The sequence below is a fragment of the Oncorhynchus mykiss genome, chromosome 5, assembly GCF_057628025.1.
Source record: "Oncorhynchus mykiss isolate SJ-2025 chromosome 5, ASM5762802v1, whole genome shotgun sequence".
Classification (NCBI taxonomy): domain Eukaryota; kingdom Metazoa; phylum Chordata; class Actinopteri; order Salmoniformes; family Salmonidae; genus Oncorhynchus; species Oncorhynchus mykiss.
This window is the reverse complement of record NC_143026.1, coordinates 81,848,601-81,862,563: the sequence shown is the minus strand read 5'-3', so window position 1 is coordinate 81,862,563 and position 13,963 is coordinate 81,848,601. Positions and strand designations below refer to the sequence as shown.

General features: G+C 40.6%; 1 protein-coding gene across 1 annotated transcript; it reads left to right on the top strand.

Moving 5' to 3' along the window:
• The first annotated feature begins 3,450 nt into the window (after window positions 1-3,450).
• LOC118960378 (uncharacterized) lies at window positions 3,451-9,825 on the top strand. Its single transcript, XM_036974511.2, has 8 exons — window positions 3,451-3,863; window positions 4,211-4,268; window positions 4,513-4,660; window positions 4,756-4,792; window positions 5,025-5,308; window positions 5,557-9,106; window positions 9,296-9,371; window positions 9,635-9,825. The coding sequence occupies exons 1-8, from the start codon at window positions 3,675-3,677 to the stop codon at window positions 9,784-9,786; spliced, it is 4,494 nt and encodes a 1,497-aa protein (XP_036830406.2). The 5' UTR covers window positions 3,451-3,674; the 3' UTR covers window positions 9,787-9,825.
• The last annotated feature ends 4,138 nt before the right edge of the window (window positions 9,826-13,963 follow it).

Sequence of the window (13,963 nt, the reverse complement as noted above, 5' to 3'; positions counted from 1 at the left end):
TTTCTGAGTGACTTGTGTTGTGAGAGAACCAGAATTCAAACATAAACTCCTGGATTACATTTTATAATATTGTCAGCTCTTTTTAGTAACATATGGTAGCATACATGTTTCACACGGTGGCAAGTCAAGCTAGTTAGTTACATGTAACAACATTACATTATATGGTCAATGTTTGTGTGTATCCTCTTAGCTTTTACCTTCGACATCAACAAGCGACGCACGGGCTGGTCCTGCAGACTCCCACGCCCATGTCCCAGGAGAAGGCTGGGGGCCACCTGCTCACTCACGTCCCAGCCATCTCTTTTGAGACCGACTCTACTGTGGAGTGCACCTCCAAGAGGACTCCGGAAGAGAGGGACCGGGTGAAGGTTACACTGGCCAACATGGCCTTGATGGGAAGGATCAAAAGTCTTGGCTGTGAAATGCCCATTATGTGTGATTATCGAATTGATCATTTTCCACTTTTGAAACAACAATGGGAAAGACAGGGTTTATAACAAAGGTTGCTCAGATTGGGCTTTTGTAAAAATTGGGAGAATGAAAGTGCACTCCTGATTCAGAGAGAAAGATCCAGCTTAATCATCCATACCATTGTTTAAATTACAATAAAAAAACATTCAAACTGTTCCTGAGTTTCGAAAGACAGAGAAAGGAAAACATCATTATCTTCAGTCTGTTCACACCTGTTCACACAAGTCCTACTGTCCACAATCGCAGGGTTCTTCAATACAAACACACCTGTTTCAGAAAACCTGATCACTTTCACATTCGAACAATGTTTGTAGGATACTTTTCAATAACTCAATAAATGTAAGTGTTGAAACCATACATAGCTGGTAACTTGAGCTCGGCAGAGTAGTTTTGACCTGTGTCCAGATGCAGTCATTTATGTTGTCTAAAGGCAATTTGTCTCTTATAACAATGTTATTTTTCTGAATAATCTAATTTAATTGACTGGTAGGTAGTCACTAACTATTTGTAGCATGTGTTCCTCTGTTTATTGATATTTACATGGTGTGTATGTGTTAAGATGTTAAGTAATTAATGTTGATATTATCCAAAGGGTTTTTAACTGAAATGTTAAATGTATTTCAAAAATGGCAGAATCAAACAGTATTGGAATAGTGACTTGTATTTTGCATCTAGAAGTGTAAGAATTTTAGAAGAATGCTATTTCATCAGTCAAATGTTGCACTGTTTGATAAGACAGGGTAAAGAAAACCTCCATTTTAATGAGTTTAGTTGTGAGTTTGACATTTTACCACAAGAAGTCACTATAATACTATACGTTATCAAACAGGGTTGTGCTGAAAATCAAATGAACCACAGCCAAATTAATTATTTGCAACTAAGAGTAAGATTAAAAAAGACATGTATAACTTACTTTCTTGATAAAATACATTCTAAAATGTCAATATATGTGATTTCTGAGTATGTAGTGCACATATCTTTTTAAGGCCCAAAGCAGACGTTTTTATATCAATATCAAATCATTTCTGGGTAACAATTAAGTACCTTACTGTAATAGATTACGATGAAAATGGTCAAAAATGTATTTTTTGCAAAAAAAACTTTCTCAAGCAATAATTTTGCTAGGACTGTCTGGGAGTGGTCAGTGTGGAGGGGAAATTAAAACTAGCTGTTATTGGCACTCTCTTTGTCGTTGGTCTGTAAACCAATTTACACATGGTGATGTCGCCATGGAAAGCCAAAACTCTCGCCCATGCAAACCTGCTGATTAGAAGGTGCTGTATAGATGTGAGAAACTCTCTTTTCATGGCACTTCAATATCGAAGTGAATTTTTCGTAGCAGGTTAGGAAACTGAGGTTAAGGTTAGGAAAAGGGTTAGGGTTAGTGAAAATGCTCTCCAAACCTTCTACGAAAATTACTTTGCATTGAAGTGCTGTGAAAAGAATGTGTCCCTGCTCAGGTGTTGCATGCATCAACCAATGGTTGTGTGCCAAGTCATCCATTGTGTCATCGACTGACAGATTGCTATAACATATGATGTGGTTAGCTGACACACAAAATACCTATCCAGGCAGTGTAAGATCTGGCAAGTGTTAGCAAGGCCTGGGCAGAGGAACATGCTCCGTATTTTCAACCAGAACTATCAGGAAGCAACCCCGATCACATTTTTGTAAAACACATTTACAGTGTTAGTTTCATCAGCTGTTGTACGATATGAAATACAATTATTTTGACTACACAGGGCCTTTAAATGTAGGCAAACAAGTTTTCGGCATTCAAACTAATCTACCCAGCCAGATTCAGCACCATGGACAGTGAAGATCAGAATACCTGCGATCTGACGATTAGAACAACAGTGCTATTTTAAGTGATTTTCAAGACACCCAAAGTCAATTTAAATCCACAACAAAATCTGCAGGATAAAAAGCAATATAATCAAACATTCAAATAAGTAAACAGGCTATATTAAAGTGCACTAAACATAGAGACAGATTAACCATGGAGAACACGAAACATGATGACAGATTAACCAGGGAAGTGAATTTAACAGAGGTTAAAGCTAAAACAACAGAATCTGGGTACGTCTGTGTGAAGAGCTGTGGCTTTAGTGTGGATTTGAATAGTACACAAGTAGGCCTACGCTATTTTTGCACTGTAAAACTTTTTTTTAAGTGTTATGTTTTCCCAGATTCATAGTGTTATGCAGCCCAGGCCTATCTAGGAAGGCTGGGCATAAATTGTTTGCTCACAGCATCACATGATGACGTGGGCAACATAAACACTTAAACTCTGTAGATTAAAGTTAATAGTAATCAAAACTAATTTCACCACGAAAGGAAGTGCAATCGAAATGAATGAAGAAGACAATGTAATTCTAGTGAGTTAATAAAATGACAAGGTGTTGCCTGTCAGCGTTGTAGACTACTGCCTCACAAGCCCGGGCTTTAGTGGCACTGGCATACGCGCTTGCCTCTGCACTGAAGGAGCCACCGAACGCGTCCGCGTTGCAGCTCTCACTTTCTCCCGCTACAGTATGTCCTACAATTACATATTTGGTGGGGATTGGCAGCCAACAATAGGATTGGATTGGGACTAAATCAAAGAATAAAACGACATTGAAATTAATATTATTAACAAATATTTCCCAGAAGATTTTGGGTTCAACCTAAGGCTGACTAGGACAGATCAATCAACTTGATCCGACACAGTAAGCCTACATGTCATGCGTAAGTAAATCCACAAGAGAGACAATATTGCAAAGGCAGGACCATGTTCGATGGAAGGCGTAGGGGTAGGCAATCGAAAACGTTTGACCGGGAAATTTCTGTCAATATTAGCTAGTCCTACTGAGTGGGCAAGTAACCTTTCCCGCGCTCTTCTTAAAAATACTATTTGTGATGTCATAAAGGTCTAACGTTCCATGACGTAGCATGTAGCCCTAAATTACAGTCCCTGCTTGCAATATTGTCCTCACTCTCGACCTGAACTCAACTTGAATGTAACCAACACAGACAATGACATGCTTTTTGAGATATAAAATAGCTTGAATGGATGAAGAAAAGGTAAGCTAAATTACTTCATGCAATATTGGGGGAAAGTAAAAAAGGGTAAAGCAATATAAGCGGATATTTCTTGTAAAAAGCTATAACATATTGTAAAGCAAATGTACCATTCTTTATAAAGTCACCAGCTTAGCGCTGATATGGCTGTAGCTCTATTTATGATGTCCTCTGCACAGATCTACTCTGACATTGACATATTATTACTTATTGGAATGTCTGTCCTTCAGGTAGCACAGAGGGAGGATGGTGATCCTCAGAGGGAAGGAAAGGAAGTTGTTGAGGAAGAACCGGTGGCCACACCCAAAGAGGAGGCCAAGAAGGGAAGGAAGGTAAGATAGCAGTAGTGACAGAGCACATAATAGGCCTACTGGGTTACACTCTGTACCTGATAGCAGCCATACCATAGATATCTATATATCTCAGATAACAACATACGTAGTAGCTGTTTTCAAAACGTGTTTTAAGAGCTGCTTTGACCTGGCCCATAGCCTATTCATAAATTGTCTCAGAGTAGGAGTGCTTATCTAGGATCAGTTTTGCATTTGAGATCATAATGAATACAATTATTTGGGCAAGGTTGAGCCCACACCTTATCTGATGAACTTTATGTATACGGGCCCTGGTGTTACATGTCTGCCATCATTTGAGCTCTGGAATCTGTTCTGTTCTATCCTAGGCAAAAAGTAAGAGGAGTGGCAAGAAGTCAAGGAAGCTGGGCACTGACAACGATGCAGGTCAGAGATTTACCTCTGTAGTACTACATTGTTTCTCTATTCTGTCTGTGATGTGCAGGTTGTGCTATCCATTTTCAATGAAACTGTAGTCTACTGTAATCAGTAAGAAAGGTCACATAGATAGCTTTATTAAAATAGGCCTATTCTAAAACCCTTAAACAATGAAATCAGAGTATTAAGAGATAAAATGTCTGATTTCTCTTTCATTTTGTTTCTACTTCCTCTACGGCAATCACATCTTTAGTCTCCAGGAATAAACACCTGGATAGAGGATCTGTAATTGAGCTCCTGGAGAAGAAAGCTGTTAAGGCTGCATTCGGCCCAGGCAACAAGGATGAGATGGAATACTCCTACCCAATCCTCATCTCATTCCTGCGCAATCTTACTGATGAGTATGTTAAAAGTTTTTCTGTAATGTTCAACATTTATGAAATATTGTGCAGTGGGAACTAAACACTAACTAAAACACTTATTTTAAATTGTCTAGGCAGTGGCAAGTGATCTACAAAGGACTAAAAAACCCTGTAAGTTTCCCTACCTGCCTTTGACCTTTGATGTGTCAATGATCTGTTGAATTCAGAGATTAGCCATCAAGTCATATTCTGTTATTCATGTTCTCTGTCAGACTTCATCAAACTTTGAATTCAGTCACAGACAAGAATAACAATGTTGATCAAATGCATTCTGTTCGATCTAGAATACTTTACATCACAGTTCCATTGAAAAGACTGTTTTTGTTCTGTTTGTTCAAAACAGATGACGAAGGAACAGCTTGCCAAATTGTGCAAGACAATTGTAACCTTCATCGCACAGACCACCCTGCAGATCCTGCTGCCAGCCCTGGCCCGCGTACTTGGGGTAAAGGACTTTGCTGACGACGACACTGACTCACCCAAGAGGGGTGGCAGTGCAAGATCCTTTGCTGCCTTTGATCAGGAAAGACTGGAGCTCATCCAGGAAGTTAGATATCTGGCGAAGAAAATGTATAAGGGCGGCACAGGGGCTCAACATCTCAGGTCCCTAACACCCTCTTCTAAGAGGTATGTTCCCCTCAAGGTTTTCATGTATGGATTTCACCAAGATCATCTATCCCAGTGTTAGCCAATGCAATTTACTCTATCTGATGTAGTACAAAATGTAATGTATCAGCCTTTGAGCATATTCAAATGAATGAGCATGTAAAGCGATCAAAAGGACATGTAGATATTTAGAATACTAAAATTACAACGCTTGACCGATTTGCCAAGTTAAGACAGGAATTATCATGCTTTGCTTGTTCGTTTTAAAGTTCCCAGACCTCAGTGAAAGTCCTCCTGGGAATGACAGAGGACAGAATCATCAAAAGTGTCCAGGAGCAACTGTCTGATCATAATATCCTGTCCTCTTGCCCACCTGAGCTGACTGTTGGTCTTATCAAGGTGGTGGTCGAACAGCTTAACTCTGCCCTCTCTGCGACCATCAGCAGAGCCATTTCAGGGCGGTCCTCCCCTATTTCTTCTGGTACCCAGGCCGCTGAACAAATGGTCAACATGGTCCAGAAATGTTTTGATGATCACACCACCCCAGAGGACCAGAGCTCTACCTCTGTATTAGAGTCATGCATTCCACCTGCAACAGAAGAAGTGATGACTGTTATCGCAGAGATGGTGGGTGAATTGGAAAAAGAAGATCCGGAATTGGCTAAGGTTTTTCGAGATGTGGCTGTGAAAGTTAAAATGTTGGCATCTGGCAGTGACCTTGTAGTGGAGCACCTGGATGTTGAAGACTCTCCTGTTCCAGAGGAGCTGAACATAATATGTACATCTTGCAAAGCAATGATGCAAAATCTTGGCACTCTGTTTAGTGTGAAGTTCAAGACCAAAGCCTCAAAGGCTGTGAGTGAAATTCTTGTGAGAAGGTTAATGAGCGATATCTCTGGTATGGTTCAACCTTCTCATTCGTTTAGTACCACTCCAAGCTTGATGAATGCATCTAGCCCATCTGACAGGATCCTTGATTCTGCGGCCACTGAGCTCATACAGACCAAAGTAGAATCTGAGGCATCACAAATAATTGATAACTTTGTTGAAGATGTCAAGGACATTGTGCAGTATGCTGAATTAGATCAGCCAACAAGCACCCAGAGAGATACCCAAGTGGGACACTGTACGACAAAGCGGAAACCCTTCCATGCAGCTCGTAGACTCTGCGAGAGACTTCAGGCAAAGCTGGAGACATTGTTCCTCAGAATGGGTGGAGCTCCAGTCCAAGGGGAAGAACTTATGGAAAAAGCTGACTCCAGTGCTGTGCTTCTGGAGCATACTGACTCCAGTGATCTGCCTGTTTCAATCCTGAGCTTGCCTTCCCCATGTAGGAGTGAATCCCCTATATCAGAACGTAGTTCATCTTCTTTATCTGATGGATGTGATTCAACTGACTCTGTAGGAGAGAAAACACCAGAGCAACCTGAAACCAGTAAGAGTGAGGCAATACTGCAAGTGGTCAACTCAACAGGACTTGGTTCTCTCCGTAAATGCCAAAGTGAGAACTCTCAACCATTACTGTCTCTCTGTGATTCCAACATGGTGCCCTGCACCAAAGAGGTATTGTCCAAGATTGTGACCATGTATAGGTCAGAGGTGGCAGATTTGGAATGCACATCATCTGTTGCAGAGGGTTCCTCTTACAACTCCCTTGAAGTCTGTGGCTTTTTGGACAGTGTCATGTCTTATCTAGAAGACATGCCTGTGTCTGGTTCTTCATGGTTGGAAGGATTAAGAGATACTCCAGCCTCAGTCATTGAGAAACTCTCCAGTGAGGAGTTCCAGATGAACGCTACCAACGAAGTGCGAAAAATACTGATCAAATCAGTCAGTAGCTTTCCCAGCAAAGTCAGTTCCAGCCAGACAGATTCTCAGATGTTGCCAGCAAAATCAACAATTTCCTTAAGGCATACAGATATAACTGCTTTTGAAATCGTTGGATCAATTACAAATGACATGAAGAGCCTTTTCCCACCCACAGAGTCTTCTACTACTCTATGGCAGGCAGACTCTATGCTTCAACAGAGTGATGAGAAAACCTCAGAGTACACTGAGGCCACACCCAAAGGCTCACAGTCTGGTTTGGAAGTATCTGAGAAGAAGATCTGGACAACTGCAAAGACTATTTACCACAATGTGAAGACAAAGATGATGAATTATTTTACATGGCAAAATCAAGTCAAAGCAACAACGGCTCAAGCCAAAAAGACCCTCAGCCATATTCTGGTTTTAATTCAGAAAGAGCTGTCAAAATCTGACCAAACGGTGACTGCGCTTTCACAAATAGAGAATGTGGTTGGAATGATGCTGAAGGATGTTGAAAGGGTAAGCAGTGAATGTGGTGAGGAACTGATCTATCAAGCGCCACAGCGTTCTTCCTCCTCGTTGTCATCCTCATCTGCCAGATCAAATAAGTCAGAGTGGGAATTTTCACTCCCTGGCACTCCCATCTCTTCTGATTTACCAGAGAGTATTACTCAGCCCATTGTGAGATGCTCAGTCATCGACATGGGCAAATCTACTAAGCCAAAAACATTGGTGTGTGATGCCAGGGAAAGCATGTCTGCAATAGTGGATACCATCATAAAGGAGGTACATCCAGAGGAAGAAGGGGAGGTTGCATTCCACCCTGATCTAACAGCTGCAATAGCAAGACTGGAGGAGCTCATATCTCAGGGTAGGATTGGTGCTCTCTCACGTGATCTTACTCACCAAGTCAACCGCATCATTTCTGAGAGCAACTTGACCCCTCTGGTTCTGACAGTGGCGGCTGGAAAGAGTGCATCCGATACAGTCCTTACTGAGCTGAAGAGGAATGACAAGACGGTGGGGAAGCCCACAGCTTACAAGCTGGTTCAGCTTTTTGCAGAGGAGTCTGTGAAGCGCCTCTTGCTTCCTAGCCTTGTGCCCTCTACAGCTTCAATGAGTTTGGCTCAGGGAGTTAGTGTGCCGGCTAGCGTATCTGAAGATAGGATTTCATGTTCTTTTTCTACATCAGCATTTAGTGACACAGTCAGTCTGTTTACCAAAGTAATGGTAAGTCAGGTCATGGACTCTGTGGTTTCTGATGCACAAAGCAGAGGGTCATCTCCAACCGGAACTGTAACTGATATAGGCAGTCTACTGAGTGGTAAGTCCTACCCTCTGCCATCTTTCTCTGCCATCAGCATGACAACAAGTGGGACCTCCAATGCTGCACAAGGCTTTGAGGCCAACATAGATGCTGAGGAAAGGGATACCATCAGTTGTTTCGGTGTACCTCAGAGCATTGTTTGTGATCAGAATTCAACCAGCCCGGATGTTGCCTCGCTTTCAACCCCATCCACTGTTAACTTAGTCGGTGATGATGACTTCACCGGCCTCATCAGCATGTTAGTGGTGAGACTTCTGTCAAAAATACAAACCCAAACTGATCTGTACCCAACTGACGTCACACGCACGTCACAAGACCTGATTCCAAAAGTTATAGCTGCCTTCTGTGCATGGTCAGGCTGCTCTGAGACCCAAGCTTATCCCAAGAACCTGAAGAGTCACAAAGTATACAGCACCGTCTACAAACATCTGTTGAAGGAGTTTGGCTCAGAGAAAATACTCCAACTGGCCGTGTCGACTCAGGACTCCACTTTCAATAGGATTCTTGTGAAGTCATTGAGCAAGGAGCTTCTCCACAGTTGTAACGAGGCATCAAGAGCAGCCTCAAGAACATCTTTCGAAGCCACCAGGCCAGAAGCTCTTCTCATGGCTGAAGATGTGAAGGCTACCAGAGGGAAGCTGTCTTTCCTACAAAGGCTTGCCAGACTGAAATTCAACTTAAAGGTACATCACACTTATTTAAGTTAACAATTGTGTCAATGTGAGTAAACAATGTTATTTAGAGAAAATGTAAAACCATCCATTAATTCCAAAACCATTTATAAATCTTGTTGTGCTGGTGTGTAAGATGTGATCGTTATTACCGTGAGATTGTTCTGCTGTGACAGTTGTTTTGACATGTTTTTGTTTTAGCCATTCATGATGGGAAACAAGAAGAATTCCCGCCATTCTGAATCCAAAGACCAGACTACTGCTGAAGAGATCATGTGTAAGTCCATACAGCAGGACATTTACTGTTTGAGATATTGGTGTACAAAGCTGCTATTGCAAAAATATTAAACCCTATATACAGTACATTATATATTATCGATAGTAATCTCTTATGTAAAATTATTTATAGTTTCCAAATCTCAAGATTCTGGTTCTCATTTATTTGTGAAAGTAATAATGAGTTGAAACTAAGAATACAATATACCATCATTTCTAAATGAAAGTGCATGTCAACTCTCTCTCTTCTGTCGCCCAACATAGTGGCACATCCTGACACATTTGGACTCCCAGAGGGTCTTCCCTCCACCTCTCAACAGGAGAAGCCTCGCAAACGTCCCCTTCTAATCAGGATGTTTTCCACCATCTCCATAGGCCTATCCAAGCCATTCAAACGGTTTTCAAAGCAAGCTTAATACAACAATTTACTTTAATACAGTAATATTTGCATTGAATTGATGGCCTTTGTCTTCTTTTGTGTTGCCCTGTTAACACATTTGATTAGAAAATACATAGTATATTTAGTTTAGTTTATTATGCAGTCATAGTCACGGTGTAGGCTAAACAAAGTAATGTTGTCCTGAATAATGTATAGAACATGCACCCCCACCCACACACACACAAACAGTGTGATTCATTGAACACACACACATAGTACGTCAGTTATGTCCCACAACCAACATTCGACCAGATATCAATGATTCAGTGTAAAATACATGTACTGTAAAATAAACCGTATTTAATTTACAACCAATAAAATAATACATGATGCAGGACACTCAGTTATAAGGGAATTAACTGGTTTAACTTCTCAAACAGAAACACACACATTCCATTTTCTGTGGATCGCCCATGTTTAAATTTTACTGAATGCCAGTCTGACCTTTGACCTGTAGATGGCAGTAAAGGTCTACTTTTGCTGCAGATCCTCTTCTAAAGCTCAAACCTCTCTGGACAAGGAGCCGAAACATTTGTCCCTAGTGAGAGAGTGTGTGTGTGTGTGTGTGTGTGTGTGTGGCAAGAAAAGGGAATATTGCACTACACTTTTATGATACAGATACATTTTGCATTCGGTAGCATAGCACAGCTGTAGTTTTTTCAAATGCCAAATGTACATGTAGCATGCTTCTGCCTACAGATGCTTTTCTGAGTGACTTGTGTTGTGAGAGAACCAGAATTCAAACATAAACTCCTGGATTACATTTTATAATATTGTCAGCTCTTTTTAGTAACATATGGTAGCATACATGTTTCACACGGTGGCAAGTCAAGCTAGTTAGTTACATGTAACAACATTACATTATATGGTCAATGTTTGTGTGTATCCTCTTAGCTTTTACCTTCGACATCAACAAGCGACGCACGGGCTGGTCCTGCAGACTCCCACGCCCATGTCCCAGGAGAAGGCTGGGGGCCACCTGCTCACTCACGTCCCAGCCATCTCTTTTGAGACCGACTCTACTGTGGAGTGCACCTCCAAGAGGACTCCGGAAGAGAGGGAACGGGTGAAGGTTACACTGGCCAACATGGCCTTGATGGGAAGGATCAAAAGTCTTGGCTGTGAAATGCCCATTATGTGTGATTATCGAATTGATCATTTTCCACTTTTGAAACAACAATGGGAAAGACAGGGTTTATAACAAAGGTTGCTCAGATTGGGCTTTTGTAAAAATTGGGAGAATGAAAGTGCACTCCTGATTCAGAGAGAAAGATCCAGCTTAATCATCCATACCATTGTTTAAATTACAATAAAAAAACATTCAAACTGTTCCTGAGTTTCGAAAGACAGAGAAAGGAAAACATCATTATCTTCAGTCTGTTCACACCTGTTCACACAAGTCCTACTGTCCACAATCGCAGGGTTCTTCAATACAAACACACCTGTTTCAGAAAACCTGATCACTTTCACATTCGAACAATGTTTGTAGGATACTTTTCAATAACTCAATAAATGTAAGTGTTGAAACCATACATAGCTGGTAACTTGAGCTCGGCAGAGTAGTTTTGACCTGTGTCCAGATGCAGTCATTTATGTTGTCTAAAGGCAATTTGTCTCTTATAACAATGTTATTTTTCTGAATAATCTAATTTAATTGACTGGTAGGTAGTCACTAACTATTTGTAGCATGTGTTCCTCTGTTTATTGATATTTACATGGTGTGTATGTGTTAAGATGTTAAGTAATTAATGTTGATATTATCCAAAGGGTTTTTAACTGAAATGTTAAATGTATTTCAAAAATGGCAGAATCAAACAGTATTGGAATAGTGACTTGTATTTTGCATCTAGAAGTGTAAGAATTTTAGAAGAATGCTATTTCATCAGTCAAATGTTGCACTGTTTGATAAGACAGGGTAAAGAAAACCTCCATTTTAATGAGTTTAGTTGTGAGTTTGACATTTTACCACAAGAAGTCACTATAATACTATACGTTATCAAACAGGGTTGTGCTGAAAATCAAATGAACCACAGCCAAATTAATTATTTGCAACTAAGAGTAAGATTAAAAAAGACATGTATAACTTACTTTCTTGATAAAATACATTCTAAAATGTCAATATATGTGATTTCTGAGTATGTAGTGCACATATCTTTTTAAGGCCCAAAGCAGACGTTTTTATATCAATATCAAATCATTTCTGGGTAACAATTAAGTACCTTACTGTAATAGATTACGATGAAAATGGTCAAAAATGTATTTTTTGCAAAAAAAACTTTCTCAAGCAATAATTTTGCTAGGACTGTCTGGGAGTGGTCAGTGTGGAGGGGAAATTAAAACTAGCTGTTATTGGCACTCTCTTTGTCGTTGGTCTGTAAACCAATTTACACATGGTGATGTCGCCATGGAAAGCCAAAACTCTCGCCCATGCAAACCTGCTGATTAGAAGGTGCTGTATAGATGTGAGAAACTCTCTTTTCATGGCACTTCAATATCGAAGTGAATTTTTCGTAGCAGGTTAGGAAACTGAGGTTAAGGTTAGGAAAAGGGTTAGGGTTAGTGAAAATGCTCTCCAAACCTTCTACGAAAATTACTTTGCATTGAAGTGCTGTGAAAAGAATGTGTCCCTGCTCAGGTGTTGCATGCATCAACCAATGGTTGTGTGCCAAGTCATCCATTGTGTCATCGACTGACAGATTGCTATAACATATGATGTGGTTAGCTGACACACAAAATACCTATCCAGGCAGTGTAAGATCTGGCAAGTGTTAGCAAGGCCTGGGCAGAGGAACATGCTCCGTATTTTCAACCAGAACTATCAGGAAGCAACCCCGATCACATTTTTGTAAAACACATTTACAGTGTTAGTTTCATCAGCTGTTGTACGATATGAAATACAATTATTTTGACTACACAGGGCCTTTAAATGTAGGCAAACAAGTTTTCGGCATTCAAACTAATCTACCCAGCCAGATTCAGCACCATGGACAGTGAAGATCAGAATACCTGCGATCTGACGATTAGAACAACAGTGCTATTTTAAGTGATTTTCAAGACACCCAAAGTCAATTTAAATCCACAACAAAATCTGCAGGATAAAAAGCAATATAATCAAACATTCAAATAAGTAAACAGGCTATATTAAAGTGCACTAAACATAGAGACAGATTAACCATGGAGAACACGAAACATGATGACAGATTAACCAGGGAAGTGAATTTAACAGAGGTTAAAGCTAAAACAACAGAATCTGGGTACGTCTGTGTGAAGAGCTGTGGCTTTAGTGTGGATTTGAATAGTACACAAGTAGGCCTACGCTATTTTTGCACTGTAAAACTTTTTTTTAAGTGTTATGTTTTCCCAGATTCATAGTGTTATGCAGCCCAGGCCTATCTAGGAAGGCTGGGCATAAATTGTTTGCTCACAGCATCACATGATGACGTGGGCAACATAAACACTTAAACTCTGTAGATTAAAGTTAATAGTAATCAAAACTAATTTCACCACGAAAGGAAGTGCAATCGAAATGAATGAAGAAGACAATGTAATTCTAGTGAGTTAATAAAATGACAAGGTGTTGCCTGTCAGCGTTGTAGACTACTGCCTCACAAGCCCGGGCTTTAGTGGCACTGGCATACGCGCTTGCCTCTGCACTGAAGGAGCCACCGAACGCGTCCGCGTTGCAGCTCTCACTTTCTCCCGCTACAGTATGTCCTACAATTACATATTTGGTGGGGATTGGCAGCCAACAATAGGATTGGATTGGGACTAAATCAAAGAATAAAACGACATTGAAATTAATATTATTAACAAATATTTCCCAGAAGATTTTGGGTTCAACCTAAGGCTGACTAGGACAGATCAATCAACTTGATCCGACACAGTAAGCCTACATGTCATGCGTAAGTAAATCCACAAGAGAGACAATATTGCAAAGGCAGGACCATGTTCGATGGAAGGCGTAGGGGTAGGCAATCGAAAACGTTTGACCGGGAAATTTCTGTCAATATTAGCTAGTCCTACTGAGTGGGCAAGTAACCTTTCCCGCGCTCTTCTTAAAAATACTATTTGTGATGTCATAAAGGTCTAACGTTCCATGACGTAGCATGTAGCCCTAAATTACAGTCCCTGCTTGCAATATTGTCCTCACTCTC

Excerpts from the sequence above, each read along its gene's own strand:
- LOC118960378 (XM_036974511.2), top strand. The coding sequence starts at position 3,675 with ATGGCTGTAGCTCTATTTATGATGTCCTCTGCACAGATCTACTCTGAC. Across the intron at positions 4,793-5,024 it reads ACAAAGGACTAAAAAACCCT|ATGACGAAGGAACAGCTTGC; the intron begins GTAAGTTTCCCT and ends TGTTCAAAACAG. Across the intron at positions 9,372-9,634 it reads TACTGCTGAAGAGATCATGT|TGGCACATCCTGACACATTT; the intron begins GTAAGTCCATAC and ends CGCCCAACATAG.